The sequence below is a fragment of the Pelophylax lessonae genome (genome assembly GCF_965119305.1).
Source record: "Pelophylax lessonae genome assembly, chromosome: 5".
In the NCBI taxonomy this organism is placed as follows: Eukaryota; Metazoa; Chordata; class Amphibia; order Anura; family Ranidae; genus Pelophylax; species Pelophylax lessonae.
This window is the reverse complement of record NC_138772.1, coordinates 176,901,626-176,917,996: the sequence shown is the minus strand read 5'-3', so window position 1 is coordinate 176,917,996 and position 16,371 is coordinate 176,901,626. Positions and strand designations below refer to the sequence as shown.

General features: G+C 42.2%; 1 protein-coding gene across 2 annotated transcripts in view; it reads right to left on the bottom strand.

Moving 5' to 3' along the window:
- Nucleotides 1-16,371, bottom strand: part of ACAD11 (acyl-CoA dehydrogenase family member 11) — a 246,609-nt gene that overhangs the window by 202,970 nt on the left and 27,268 nt on the right. For both annotated transcript variants that reach the window (XM_082259503.1, XM_082259502.1), the window contains exons 6-8: nt 13,240-13,387; nt 5,733-5,854; nt 564-670 (exon numbers count right to left, since the gene is read on the bottom strand). In XM_082259503.1, the coding sequence (XP_082115629.1) occupies nt 564-670; nt 5,733-5,854; nt 13,240-13,387 (377 nt within the window). The remainder of the gene's footprint in view (nt 1-563; nt 671-5,732; nt 5,855-13,239; nt 13,388-16,371) is intronic.

The window sequence follows — 16,371 nt, the reverse complement described above, 5'->3', positions numbered from 1 at the left end:
GCCCAGCTGCATCTCTTCTCTTCCCTCTTACTCTACTCACAGGGACAGCAGTGTACGCAATGACATCACAAATAGGCTCAACCCAATGCCTTTTGTGGCAACAGGTGCCATCCAGTGGCGGTTCAAACTATTGGCTGAGGACACTTTGCTGTGTTCAATGGTTTTATATGAACAGTGCACTTAATGATATATGATTTTTGAAACATTGCACAAAGCAGCACTTTATGTTTGAGGAATTTTTATTATGCATGAATTTTGATATTTATTGTATAAAAGCACTGTGTGTATATATATATATATATATATATATATATATGTATATGAATTGTGTATTTATAGCACAACGTTACTTTGTCAGCTTATTTAAAGAGATAGCGCACCTTTTGGGTTTATATTGTTTACACGTATCTTGCATTCAAATAGAGGTTGCTGCTGGTTACTGTCACATCCAGCACAGGTTATTTTGTTTTTTATAGGATTTTTATTATTTTAATTTAATAATTTGCCTTTGAAAATGCTTTAAATACTATTCTGGCATATTGTAATGCAAGTAGGAATCTTACCGTTTAGCTAAACGGAGTCCATTTTCAGCCAGAGGTTTAACCATATCAGCAAAGATGCTGGCGTTCTCCCCACTGGAATTCCCAAGAAGAAACCTTGCATGAATCCCCTAAATAACAAAACAGGTATGTTAAAAGCTAAATAAATAAATACAATTGTTTTGTGAAGAATTTTATTAGAATGATGTAAACCTGAGCAAACTAAACGTAGTTTACTTTAACCTCCTCACATCCGCGCTACAGCCTATATGCGGCTGCAGCGCGGACTCGAATTTTCGGGAGGCCGTTTTTAAACGGCCTCCAGTGACACGCCCCCCCGCGCGCTCCTGCGAGCGCGCAGCGGGGAGAATCTGTGTCGGCCGTGTCCAAGGGACACGGCCGATCACAGATCGTGGTGAATGGCCAATCACAGCGGCCATTCACCACGTGATCAAGCCGTCCAATGAGAGATGATCTCATATGTAAACATATGAGATCATCTCTCATTGCCGGCGCTCCTTCCTCACACGGAGCCTGCAGTGTGAAGAAGGAGGGGGAGCCGACAGCCGCTGGGGACACAGAGACATGTAATCAGGGCACTGATCACCAGTGCCCTGATTACTGAAGGTAAAAAAAACACACACATTGCCCCCCCATCAGTGCCCACAGTGCCCGCCACCAGTGCCCCCATCAATGCCCACAATCAGTGCCCATAGTGCTGCCAGTCAGTGCCCATCAGTGCCTGCTCATCTAGGCACTGATGAGCACTGACTGGCAGCACTATGGGCACTGAGTGTGGGCACTGATGGTGCTGCCCATCAGTGCTCATCAGTGCCGCCCATCAGTGCTCATCAGTGCCACCCGTCAGTGTCCATCAGTGCCACCCGTTAGTGTCCATCAGTGCCGCCTATCAGTGCCCATCAGTGCCACCCGTCAGTGCCACCTCTCAGTGCCACCTCTCAGTACCCAGCAGTACCACCTCTCAGTGCCTATCAGTGCCGCCTATCAGTGCCGCCTATCAGTGCCACCTATCAGTGCCACCTATCAGTGCCACCTATCAGTGCTCATCAGTGCGGCATATTAGTACCTCCTCATCAGTGCCCATAAGTGCCGCCTCATCAGCGCACATCAGTGAGGGAGAAAAATTTATTTTCAAAATTTACTCGCAGAAAATAAGAAAAACTTTTTTTTTTTTTTCAAAATTTTCTGTCTTTTTTCTTTTTTTTTGTAAAAAATAAAAAACCCAGAGATGATTAAATACCACCAAAAGAAAGCTCTATTTGTGTGAAAAAAATGATAAAAATTTCATATGGGTACAGTGTAGCATGACCGCGCAATTGTCATTCAAAGTGTTAGAGCGCTGAAAGCTGAAAATTGGCCTGGATGGGAAGGGTGTTTAAGTGCACAGAAGGCAAGTAGTTAAATGAAAACTGCAAGATCCAGAGATATAGGATGGTAAAGTAATATGCAAAAGCTTGACTTGTTATGTAAAAATCAAGCCTGACACAGACCCTTCCACCTCCCTGTTGGTCAATGAGGTCTCTTGTCACATTTAAAGAAGGGGAGAAGCTAGGCCGACTTTTATGAGATAAAACCAAGATTGGCATATCATTTCAGCTCACTATAACTTTGGATATACTAATTTCAATAAGAAGATAAACTTGACCTAGCAAAATGACAACCAATGCACAGCCATATATTATGATTTTTTTTTTTAAATTGTCAATATATATTAATCCCTTTCAACAGTAAAAAATGGCAATGCTTTTTTTTTTTTCCATTACTCATGTCTACATAATTCCCACACGCAGATTTGGAATCTGCTGATTACGGCAATTCAGAAACAATTGCGTGTTTATGAGTGATTCAGTTTTAGGGCTCCTTCCCACCATGTCCATTGAGCTGCCATGATATGCATAGAACAAAAGCAGGCTCAAAGCAAGGGTACAAAGAAAGAAATTGTTTTTTTATGTGCCCCATTCCCAACATAACACTGCTTTGGGGTGCACTGCAAAAAAATGCAGCATGTCTGAATTTTATTAGCAGTGCAATGCATGGCACGTCAGGTCACCTACTGCAGTGTAATTTTGTGACATTTAAAAAAAAAAGGCAAAAACGCATAGCTCCTCCCTTCATTCCACACCAGTGCGCTTGTGATGTATGATGCATAATGTGATCAGTTTGTAAATGGATAGAAAATTGGCTAAAAGATAGTGATATTGGTTAATGATTCTTACTCTGAATGGTCTAAGGTTATCAGTGGTGTACCCCAAGGTTCAGTGTTGGGACCGTTACTTTTTAATATCTTTATAAATGATATAGGGTCTGGGATTAAAAGTACCATTTCAGTCTTTGCAGAGGACACCAAGCTTTGCAGTGGAATAACTTCTTTACAGGATGTCTCCAACTTACAAGCTGACCTCAATGCATGGTTTCATTGGGCAACTATATGGCAAATGAGGTTTAATGTTGAGGAATGTAAAGTTATGCACTTGGGGACTAAGAATATGCATGCATCATACAGTAGAACTGGGGGGAATCCATAGCAGAGAAGTATCTGGGTGTTCTGGTAGATCATAAGCTTAATAATAGCATGCAATGCCAAGCTGCAGTTTCCAAAGCAAGCAAAGTCCTTTCTTGTATTAACAGAGGCATGGACTCCAGAGAGAGAGAGATGTAATTTTGCCCCTGTACAAATCATTAGTAAGACCTCATCTGGAATATGCAGTTCAGTTTTGGGCACTAGTTCTTAAAAAGGATATCGGGGAACTGGAGAAAGTGCAGAGAAGGGCAAATAAACTGATAAGAGCCATGGAGGAGCTCAGCTATGAGAAAAGATTAGAGGAACTGAATTTATTCTCTCTTGAGAAGAGGAGATTAAGGGGCGATATGATCAACATGTATAACTACATAAGGGGTCCATATAGTGAACTTGGTGTTGAGTTGTTCACTTTAAGGTCAACACAGAGGACAAGGGGGCACTCTTTACGTGTAGAGGAAAACAGATTTCGTCTCCAAATACGGAAAGGTTTCTTCACCGTAAGAGCTGTGAAAATGTTGAATAGACTCCCTCCAGAGGTGATTCTGACTAGCTCACTAGATTGCTTTAAAAAAGGCCTGGAGTGCCCGCATCCTCCACCAAAAAAAAAAAAAGGCCTGGATTCTTTCCTGGGCGGACTTAATATAAGTGGGTACCAACATTTATAGGTAAAATTGATCCAGGGAATATCTGATTGCCTCTCTGGGGATCAGGAAGGAATTTTTCTTTCCCCTGCTGTAGCAAATTGGACCATGCTTTGTTGGGGTTTTTTCGCCTTCCTCTGGATCCACTGCGGGTATAGGATTGAGTATAGGGGATTGTATGGTTGGGTTTTCATTACTGTTTTTTTTTTTTTTAATTGGTTGAGCCAGATGGACTTGTGTCTTTTTTCAACCTGACGAACCATGTAACTATGTAACTACAGTGCCTTGCGAAAGTATTCGGCCCCCTTGAACTTTGCGACCTTTTGCCACATTTCAGGCTTCAAACATAAAGATATAAAACTGTAATTTTTTTGTGAAGAATCAACAACAAGTGGGACACAATCATGAAGTGGAATGAAATTTATTGGATATTTCCAACTTTGTTAACAAATAAAAAACTGAAAAATTGGGTGTGCAAAATTATTCAGCCCCTTTACTTTCAGTGCAGCAAACTCTCTCCAGAAGTTCAGTGAAGATCTCTGAATGATCCAATGTTGACCTAAATGACTAATGATGATAAATAGAATCCACCTGTGTGTAATCAAGTCTCCGTATAAATGCACCTGCACTGTGATAGTCTCAGAGGTCCGTTTAAATCGCAGGGAGCATCATGAAGAACAAGGAACACACCAGGCAGGTCCGAGATACTGTTGTGGAGAAGTTTAAAGCCCGATTTGGATATATTTCCCAAGCTTTAAACATCCCAAGGAGCACTGTGCAAGCGATAATATTGAAATGGAAGGAGTATCAGACCACTGCAAATCTACAAAGACCTGGCCATCCCTCTAAACTTTCAGCTCATACAAGGAGAAGACTGATCAGAGATGCAGCCAAGAGGCCCATGATCACTCTGGATGAACTGCAGAGATCTACAGCTGAGGTGGGAGACTCTGTCCATAGGACAACAATCAGTCATATACTGCACAAATCTGGCCTTTATGGAAGAGTGGAAAGAAAAAAGCCATTTCTTAAAGATATCCATAAAAAGTGTTGTTTAAAGTTTGCCACAAGCCACCTGGGAGACACACCAAACATGTGGAAGAAGGCGCTCTGGTCAGATGAAACCAAAATCGAACTTTTTGGTAACAATGCAAAACGTTATGTTTGGCGTAAAAGCAACACAGCTCATCACCCTGAACACACCATCCCCACTGTCAAACATGGTGGTGGCAGCATCATGGTTTGGGCCTGCTGTTCTTCAGCAGGGACAGGGAAGATGGTTAAAATTGATGGGAAGATGGATGGAGCCAAATACAGGACTATTCTGAAAGAAAACCTGATGGAGTCTGCAAAAGATCTGAGACTGGGACGGAGATTTGTCTTCCAACAAGACAATGATCCAAAACATAAAGCAAAATCTACAATGGAATGGTTCACAAATAAACATATCCAGGTGTTAGAATGGCTAAGTCAAAGTCCAGACCTGAATCCAATCGAGAATCTGTGGAAAGAACTGAAAACTGCTGTTCACAAAGGCTCTCCATCCAACCTCACTGAGCTCGAGCTGTTTTGCAAGGAGGAATGGGCAAAAATTTCAGTCTCTCGATGTGCAAAACTGATAGAGACATACCCCCAAGCGACTTACAGCTGTAATCGCAGCAAAAGGTGGCGCTACAAAGTATTAACTTAAGGGGGCTGAATAATTTTGCACGACCCATTTTTCTGTTTTTTATTTGTTAACAAAGTTTGAAATATCCAATAAATTTCGTTCCACTTCATGATTGTGTCCCACTTGTTGTTGATTCTTCACAAAAAATTACAGTTTTATATCTTTATGTTTGAAGCCTGAAATGTGGCAAAAGGTCGCAAAGTTCAAGGGGGCCGAATACTTTCGCAAGGCACTGTATATGTGTGTGGGTGGGTTTGAATGGGCCCTTACTCTTCTATAAATTTCTTAACTTAAACACATATGAGATAAAGTGTTTTATACATTCTAGAGATCTGTGTTACCTGTATTATTCCAGCAAGCTTAAAGAAGTTAAGTGCAAGAAAAAAGTTCCAGTCATGCACTGGTGAATCCACACTTCGACACTGGCTATAAATGCTCATCAGATCCTCATGGGCTGGCATTCCTAACAAATAAAGAACACACGCAGCCGTTTGGGATTACAGCTTACTTTTCAATTTTCACACAAGAACAACTATGTGCATTTGAATAAGAGTCCGGGATTGGTAATCAGCTGGTAGAATAAACGATCATTTAGCTGACTTTAAAGTAGAACTATAGGCAAAATGTTTTGGATAGAGTATTGGAGGGTTATAACCCCTGTCAGTTTTTTTTTGCCCTCTGTGTCCAATTGGGGAGATTTACCATAGTCCATAGCCAAAAAAGAAAGTAAGAGTAAATCCCTGCAAATTAAAGCATTACTAAAGGCAAAACTTTTTATTTAGTTTTGGATAGAGTGCAGGAATAAAACGTTTATCAGGTTTTATTGCTGTATGTGCCCCCGATTTACGCTCTTTATTTGTCCTGTTTACTGTTATCATCAAAAGAAAAGTAAGAGAGGGGAAATCTGTGATTGGGGACACTAGTTTTTGGTGTCCCAAAGGAATTCCCTTAATTTGCAAGGATTTGGCTATGGGACAGAAAGTGAAGGGAAATCTTTGCAATGGGAAACAGATGGCAAAAAATCTGACAGGGGTTATAACCCTCCTTTGCTCTATCCAAAATGAAAAAGTTTTGCCTATAGTTCTACTTTAAAGGAATCTCTTGGGACCCCCAGGTTACCACATCTAGTGTCCCCATTGGAAGATTTCCCCTCTATTACTGTTCTGGGTACAACCCAAAATTTGGGATTTTTTTTAAGAATATTCAAAAATGTTTTGCATTTTACCTACAGTTTGCAGAGGATTTTAAAATTGACATTATTTTATCAAGGAAACCTGAGCTAAGAATATAAAGTATGTGAGATGATACAGCTGTGCTATACTATTGAAAATGACACCTGCTTAGCTTTCACTCTGGAGCTAAGGATTCTTTCACACTGGCGGTAATGCTTACTGTCCTCTGAAAAGTGATCCTCCACAGATCATTTTTCAGAGTGTGGTAAGGCTGGTATAGTAGAGGCTAACAGTCATTCAGAAGGCACTTCTGCAGCCTTTTGATGCCTGTTTTTTTCTCTTGATTTTCTTTTGATTGTCGAATGGCAATTCGAATGGTGTTTGGCTCGCATTTGAGTTGCGGTCCCATTGCTTTCAATGGGTGATTTTTGACAGGTGGTGCTGCCTGTCAAACTCTGCAGCTTGGGTTAAAGCAGTGTTAAAGGGGCGATATGATCAACATGTATAAACACATAGGGGGTCCATATAGTGAACTTGGTGTTGAGTTGTTCACTTTAAGGTCAACACAGAGGACAAGGGGGCACTCTTAACGTCTGGAGAAAAACAGATTTATTCTCCAAATACGGAAAGGTTTCTTCACAGTAAGAGCTGTGAAAATGTGAAATAGACTCCCTTCAGAGGAGGCTCTGGCTAGCTCACTAGATTGCTTTAAAAAAGGCTTGGATTCTTTCCTAAGTGTACATAATATAACTGGGTACTAATATTTATAGGTAAAGTTGATCCAGGGAAAATCTGATTGCCTATCCGGTATCAGGAAGGAATTTTTTTCCCCTGCTGTAGCAAATTGGATCATGCTTTGCTGGGGTTTTTTCACCTTCCTCTGGATCAACAGCGGGTATAGGATTGTGTATATGGGATTGTATTGTTGGGTTTTCATTACTGTTTTTTTTGTTTTGTTTTTTATTGGTTGAGCCAGATGGACTTGTGTCTTTTTTCAACCTGACTAACTAACTAACTAACTAAAAAACTAAATAAAACTAAAAATGTTATAATATTGCAGCTTACTAGTCCTTCGATGTGGTGGCTGCATTAGTTTATTTTTCTTAGGCTTTTTTCTCTGTTTTCACCTAGTGATCCGGCCAGTAACACACCTCCTGTATTAGAGTGCCCCACTCCGGATGAAGGAGCACAGAGGTTGGGGGGAGGCAGTAAAACTATGGCTCAGCCGCCTGTTTTTACCACTGCCCATATGAAAAAGCCCAAAAGTTCAAACAGTCCTTGTGTTGCTACCCTGGAAAGAATTCAGATAAAAAATTCTCACTTTTCGTGCTGTGTGCTAATTTTACGAATCATGTTTAGGGTATGTTTACTAACAGTGAAAAATTTGTGCTAAGTGCCCATACAATAACAATAAGTCTTAGTCACGGTTCACATTTGTGAGATGCGGGAACGCTGCGAATATGCAGCGTGATCCTGCATTGCATCCGCACCTCTGGCAGTTCACACTGCCATATGCAATACGCAAGGGGGTGTCAAAAGTTAACGACACCCCCAGTTGCGATCACATATGGCAGTGCGATCTGCAAGTTCGCACAGAATCGGATCGCACTAGTGTGAACCACTATGCGATCCGATTCTGCAGCGAATAAAAAAAAGCCTCATCTGTGAGTTTAGTGTGGATGCGGTGCGAATTCAGCCATACAAAGTGTATGGCTGAAATTCGCACCGCACATGAGATCGCATGTAATTTAGGAGCAGTGCGCTCCAAATTGCATGCAATCTCCACAAACGCACAAATGTGAACCGGGGCTCAAAGCGGAGTTTCAGCCGTTTTGTGTTTATTAAAAGTCAGCAGCTAAACAAAAGTGTATCTGCTGACTTTTAATAAATACACACTCACCTATCCCACGATCCAGCGATGCAGCCAGCGGGAGCCTCGGTTCTCTCCCTCTTTTCCCCGCAGCGCCAGCATCACAAGTGTGGGCACCCTGCTGTGACAGCTTGCAGCTTCACAGCCTGGTGCGCACTGTGCCTCCACAGTGGCCAGGCAATCTTCTGGGACCTGTGACATGTCCCAGAAGATTGCAGGGAGGGAGAGGAGAACTTCCGCTCAAGTGGTCTGACCGGAAGTGGGAGCGGGTACCTGTCAAAACGAGGTACTCGTTCAACCCCAAAAAGAAATGACATGCCAAATGTGGTATGTCAGGGGATCAGGAGGCCTTAAAGCAGAAGTTTCATGTATGGGTAGAGCCAAAAGCAGCACACATAAAAGCAAAAATGAAGTGCAACCCAATAAAGTGATAAAGGTGAAAAAAGTCCAAATAAGGTGAGAAAATCACACCACAGTAAAGTGTTGTCTGCAGTGCCAAATTACTTCAGTGTTACACCACCTTCACACACACATCTGACTACCAGAAGAATTAGACCCTCATAACATGAGAGGTCTGACAGACCTAAAAAATTCACACAGATCCCGGATGGATGGATGGATGGATGAATGGACTCTCCCTCCAGGAGTCTGACAGTAGTGATGTCCAGCATACTTTATTATCCAGCATGGAGGAAATACTAGAGGAACTCCATAATGTAGTAAATGAGCACACAATTTTTTAAAAGAAAGACATGTACTTACAAAATACAGATAAGATTCTAGTACATTGTAATTGCACCGCTCATCTGAGCAAGCATGATATCACTACTAAGCTCTGCCCAACGCATTTTATCACAAGGGGTGTCGTCCATGGGCACAGGAGTATAAATGCACTGGCGCTCTGGTGTTTAAGTAGGCTGCAAATTTCAATTTAAAAGGGTGCCACCTCCACTTGCTATTCTCATTAATTATATGATCTTTACACATAAACCTGGGCATTATCCCTAAATATTAACAGAATTCCCCTCAAATTTATAAAAATAAAAGATAATCATATTTAAAAGTTATCAAAAAATATGTCATGTTATATCTTATGTCATAGGCCATAGGGTACATTCACACCAGCCGCTGCATTGTAATGCAGCGACTGGTCTGTGGTGCGGTTTGGATGAAATCAGGGCAGCAATGATGCACCAATCTTGGTGCATCGCACCGTTTCTTTGTTTTTTTAACCACTTCAGCTCCGGAAGGTATAACCTCCTTAACCACTTAAGCCCCAGAAGATGAGCGTATTTTTAACCGCTTTAAGACCGGAAGATTTTACCCCATTCCTGACCAGGGCCTATTTTGCGATTCGGCACTGCGTGACTTTAACGGACAATTGCGCGGTCCTGCGACGCTGTACCTAAAAAAATTTGACATCCTTTTTTCCCACAAACAGAGCTTTCTTTTGGTGGTATTTGATCACCTGTGCGATTTTTTGATCATGCGCTATAGACAAAAAAAGAGTGTAAATTTTGCAAAAATAACAATATTTTTCACATTTTTTTTATATAAAATTCCCCCCAAAAAAAAATGTAAAAATCAAAATTTTTTAACATTTTAGGCCAATTTGTTTAATGCTACATATGTTTGGTAAAAAAAAAAAAAAGAAAATCGCAAAAAGCGTATTTTGGTTTGCGCAAAAGTAATTGCGTTTACTAACTAAGGGAAAGATTTTTGTCATTTTTGTTGTTTTTTTTTTAACGAGTAATGGCGGCGATCTGCGATTTTTTTTGCGGGACTGCGACATTGCGGCGGACAGATCAGACCCCTGACTGACATTTTTGACACTTTTGGGGTTACCAGTGACATTACTACAGTAATCAGTGCTATACATATGCACTGTTAATGTAAAAATGACACTGGCAGCGAAGGGGTTAACTTTTTTTTGAGAGGGAGGGATTAAGTGTGTCCCTAGGGGCGTTTTTCTAACTGTGATTGGTTGTGGCTTGATGTGTAAGAACAGTGATCAACGGTCCTACATAGCAGAACCGTATGATCACTATTCTTACACAGGGGAGAATGACAGGCGGCTTTGTTTACACTAGCCGCCTGCCTTTCTCCCGCTGTAACGGACGATCACGAGTGCCCGGCGGACATCGGGTCCGCCGGGCACACGTGCGGAGGGGGTCCGTGACTGAGTGTGAGTGGGAGCGCGCCTCCGGCGGCGCGCGCTCGTTTCCCAGAGGCTCACAGGCTAGCGACGTAGCCCTATGTCCCTTTGCCTGTGAGGGGCTGACCACCGCCGCAAATAGTCGTTCGGCGGTCGGCAAGTGGTTAATAAATAGGCCATTTTTTGCGATTCGGCACTGCGTTACGAAAAATTTCGCGATCGTGCGTCGCTGTACCCAAATACAATTGTCCTTTTTTCCCACAAATAGAGATTTCTTTTGGTGGTATTTGATCTGCGGTTTTTAGATTTTGTGCTATGAACAAAAAAAGAGCGACGATTTTGAAAAAAAACACAATATTTTTTACTTTCTGCTATAAAACATTCCAAATAAATTTTTTTAAAAAAAATCACATTTTTTTATCAGTTTAAGCCAATTTGTATTCTGCTACATATTTTTAGTAAACAAAATCCCAAAAAGCGTATTTTAATTGGTTTGCGGAAAAGTTATAACATTTACAAACTACTACTATTTTTGGACTTTTTCTTTTTTCTTTTTATTAGTAATGGCGGCGATCAGCGATTTTTAGCTGGACTGCGACATTGCGGCAGACAGATCGGACCCTTAACTGACATTTTGACACTTTTTGGGGACCAGTGACATTAACCACTTAAGCCCCGAAAGATTTTACCCCCTTCCTGACCAGGGCCTATTTTGCGATTCGGCACTGCGTGATTATAACGGACAATTGCGCGGTCGTGCGACGCTGTACCTAAACGAATTTGACGTCCTTTTTTTCCCACAAACAGAGCTTTCTTTTGGTGGTATTTGATCACGCGCTATAAACAAAAAAAGAGCGTAAATTTTGCAAAAATAACAATATTTTTCACATTTTTTTATATGAAATTCCCCAAAAAAAAAAATGTAAAAATCTAAATTTTTTAACATTTTAGGCCAATTTGTTTTCTGCTACCTATGTTTGGTTAAAAAAAAAAAAAAAAAAAAAAAAAAAAAAAAAAATCGCAAAAAGCGTATTTTGATTGGTTTGCGCAAAAGTTATTGCGTTTACTAACTAAGAGAAAGTTTTTTGTCATTTTTTTTGTTTTTTTTTTTAACGAGTAATGGCGGCGATCTGCGATTTTTTTTGCAGGACTGCGACATTGCGGCGGACAGATCGGACCCTTGACTGACATTTTTGACACTTTTGGGGTTACCAGTGACATTACTGCAGTAATCAGTGCTATACATAGGCACTGTTACTGTAAAAATGACACTGGCAGTGAAGGAGTTAACTTTATTGGAGAGGGAGGGGTTAAGTGTGTCCCTAGGGGTGTGTTTCTAACTGTGATTGGCTGTGGCTACTAGTGTAAGAACAGAGATCAACGGTCCTACATAGCAGAACCGTTTGATCTCCATTCTTACACAGGGGAGAATGACAGGCGGCTTTGTTTACATTAGCTGCCTGCCTTTCTTCCGATGTAACGGAAGATCGCGAGTGCCCGGCGGACATCGTGTCCGCTGGGCACACGTGCGGGGGGGGGGTCTGTGACCGCGCGGGAGCGCTTCTTCGGAGGCTCGCGCTCGCTCCCTAGACCCTCACAGGCTAGCGACGTAGCCCTACGTCGCTTTGCCTGTGAGGGGCTGACTGCCGACGTAAATCGTAGTGTGGCGGTCGGCAAGCAGTTAATACAGTAATCAGTGCTAAATAATATGCATTGTTACTGTATAAATGACACTGGCATTGAAGGGGTTAACACTGGGGGTGATCAAAGGGGTTAATGTATGCCTAACTGTGCTTACTGACTGTGGGGGTGAAGGGGTCTGTGACAGGCACAAAGAGATCAGGGTTTTAGCCTAGCTGAAACTTCTGATCTCTCCCTTCCTGTGTGACAGAAGACCCGCCTGTTTTTTTTTTACATAAGCAGGCAGGTCTTCTGTCAGTTTCTCTGATGACCGCAAGAGGCCGGCGGCAATCACCGCCGCTCCTTCCGCGGGCTGCCTCCTGCTGTGTCTAATCACGACTGCGTGCACAAAATCATGTAGATCTATATGATTTTGCACAGCCAGGCCGCCCTGCTGCAGTAAATCTGCATGGGCGGGCGGCAAGTGGTTAAGGAACTTTATTGAGATGTCTCATAAACTTTATTTGCTGGCCGCGCAGTGTGAGGCAGTGGATTGCCTCGCACTGCGCTGAAAAAAAAAAAAAGGTACTGCATGCATTACTTTGTTTCAACAAACACCGCCCAAACACAGCTGCAATGCAGTGGTGTGAACTGTGCATATCTATCTATGTTTTTTTTTATATACTTACATATACACAAATCGCCAGCACACCATGGATCTTCAAAATGTTAATTAAAGTCATCAAATCACAGTGGTAAAAGTGCAACATTTTGGGGTCATGCAGGACCCCTTCATCAGGTACATGATGTCACATTACTGCTGATCCCTTCAATAAAATGTTAGGATCTTATTTTGAAGATCCATGGTGTGCTGCGATATATGCATCGATGTGTGCTTATTTTTGGTTCATGTTTTAAACTATTAGAACCACAGGCAGCCAGGCAACTAGTATTTTAAGATGTGGTCAGCAATGGTACACTACCCCCCCCCCTCCCCATTTCAGAGAGTACAGGTTGCCTTTAACTCTTACCTTCAAAATCAGCAAAGGATTTGTCACCGGAATGTCCAAAAAAGTGTACTTCTCGAGGCCAAAAATAAGGCATAATAAAGTAAGCCAGGTCTGATATAGGATTTCCAATTGTGGACAGTTCCCAGTCCAAGACAGCGATCACACGAGCCTAAAAGACAATAAAGTTTAGGCTTAGAAAAACATAACACAGTAAATGAGATGTGTGTAGTCTGTACTAAGTATTGTTTACAGCAAAACATAACCTGCTTTTTTTTTTTTTCTTTTTATATTCTTGTTTCTAATGTTTAAAAAAAATTCTGTTTATCGATTTACACACATATCTCCTGCAGGGAATAAATCAGTAAACATCTCATTAATAAAGCATGGAGAAAACAGCAAGTGAAAAATAAAGGTGAATTACTGCTTTAAATCACAGTGTTATTTAAAGTAAAACAGTCTACAGCTGTCTACGCCCTGTGCGATACTAACTCCTGAGCCCTGCCCTACCCCCTGTGCGATACTAATGCCTCGTACACACGCAACGATTATCGGCCGACCGATCGTCTGACTTTTGTCCAAGTTGTGTTTTGTTGGTTGGAATGTGCCTAGACTGCACACGAATTTTCTCGGCCAACAAAAATCTACTTCTGAAGTGATGTCATGTGCTGGTTTACTTTCCGTGTGTTTTTTCTTCTCTGAACATGCCCAGTCTTGCTCATCAGATTTTTGTCTGCTGAAATCTGTACTGACTGCACGAAAAATCGGCCATTGTGTTGACGGCCAGCAAAAATTTTATAGCCTGCACACCAGATTTTTTTCGGCCGAAAAGTCGGAGTCGGAAGCATCATACTAACAAGCCGAAAATCCGCCGATCGGACGTTGGCCCGAAAATTCCCGGCCAATAATCGATGCGTGTGTACGGGGCATTACTTCTGAGCCCTGCACCCTGTGCAATACGCATTCCTGAGAACCTCACAATACGTACTTCTGAGCCCTGCACCCTATGTGACATGCAATCCTGAGCCCTTCATGAAATGCACACCTGAGGAGCTGAAGATTAATATCATATTTGTAACAATGTTTATGCCAAAATCACTCCTACCCTAGTACTACACAGTCAGTACTAAGGGACTAAGTGCTCATTCACAGCAACAATGCAAAAAGAGGGGAAGGAAGGGGAGAAAATTCCCCCACAAGAAGGTCATTAATGGACACTCGGGTATTAATGCAGGTTGTTTATTCATCAGAAATGTATACAAAAAAGGACCACTTATCAAAAAAGACCTTCACCAACATGATAAAAAATGACAACATTGTCAGTATTAAAAACAGACATGAGAATAAGGCAGCTGCACACGATTTACCCATCCACTTGATCACTCATACACCACATCCAGACTCCACTAGAGTTCATGATGATATATAAATATAAGTTATACAACTGTAAATCTGCCAGGTATATATGGGGGGCCCCGATGGGGGAATGGGTAAGTATGGCAGAAGGGTATCAGGTGTAGAATAGGTTAACTGAGATCCAGTCCAGCAAGAAAAGATTTGATCAAATGACTGCCCCAAAAAATGCTGATAGCATATAACATGCTGTTTCAATGCAAAAGTCCTGCTTAATGGGTGCTGTTAATTAGCACGATCCAACTCCGCAAGTGATATCAGGGAAATTTCCAGCATGGATTGAAGCGGTGTGAGGCGGTGAGAGAGCCTAAGCAAGAAAGCTGGATGACAGGAGACTGCATTGGGACTGAGACACTGGAAATAATGATGGTGGTGAGTGTTATTTCCCGATCTTCCACTCACAGACCGTGCTAATTAACAGCACCCATCAAGCAGGACTTTAGCATTGAAACAGCATGTTATATACTATCAACATTTCTTAAGATGGACAGTGATTTGATCAAATCTTTTCTTGCTGGACTGGATCTCAGTTAACCTCCACTACACCTGATACCCTGCTGCCATACTTACCCATTCCCCCATCGGGGCCACCCATATATACCTGGCAGATTTCCAGTTGTATAACTTATATTTATATATCATCATGAACTCTAATTAGTGGAGTCTGGATGTGGTGTATAAAATGAGAAAGTTGATGGGTAAAGCATGTGCAGCTGCCTTATTCTCATTTCTGTTTTTAATACTGACAACGTTGTAATTTTTTATCATGTTGGTGAAGGTCTTTTGTGATAAGTGGTCCTTTTTTGTATACATTTCTAATCAATAAACAACCTGAATTAATACCCGAGTGTCCATATATGACCTTCTTGTGGGGGAATTTTCTCCCCTTCCTTCCCCTTTTCCCTCTTCCCCTCTTTTTGCCTAATTTATGAGGTCTTGGGACTGGTTTGAGATTTGCCCAATTGGACAATCCCTAATAGTAGCTGTGGGTGAGCCAGTGTGGTAACCCGGTGGAATTCATTCACACCAACAGCATTAGGCTGCATTTCCGGATGCAGTCCCAATGCAAAGGTGAGGTAAACAGCCTTATTTCTGTAGCCTGGTCGCACGGCTGGCATTGTTCAAACTGTTATTTGTTGTTAAAGTTCTGCAAAGACAGTGACTTTGGAAGTATGGGAGATGTAGGTCCGGGAGGAGCCAGGATCACAGACTGCTATGAGAGAGACTCTTCTCCCAGGGAGCAATGGGATGCGCGGAGCCTGCTGGGAGTGTCTTTATAAGGGGGGGGGGATTCTTTTTCGCTCTCTTGCCTCGAGGACAGCGTGCTGGAAAGAAGGGGAAGAGCTGCTGCGGATCGCAGGAGGATAGGCCGAGGCCTAGTGGTGGACACCGGAGCTGAAGCGGGCGGTGTGAGTGCGCAGAGGAGTCCCGGTGAGGTGACCGAGCGGAAGGTTGTTGGACAGGCAGAAGGAGACGCTGAGCAGAGCGGGGCCGGGCTGCAGCAGGGAAGCGGAGTTCACGGTTTGGGTGAGAGACATCCAGTATCTACATCTGCACTACTCACAGACCTAGGCTGAATCGGGGCAGGACTGCTAAACTGTTTGCTTAAAAGAGGCATATAGCTGACATATAGCTATACCACTGGACACTGCAGTTACACATATAGTGTGAGGTGGGTGAACTAGGTCTTAAACCCTCTATCCAGTCCTATGCTGTTAATCTGTTGAGACTCATCAGGATCTG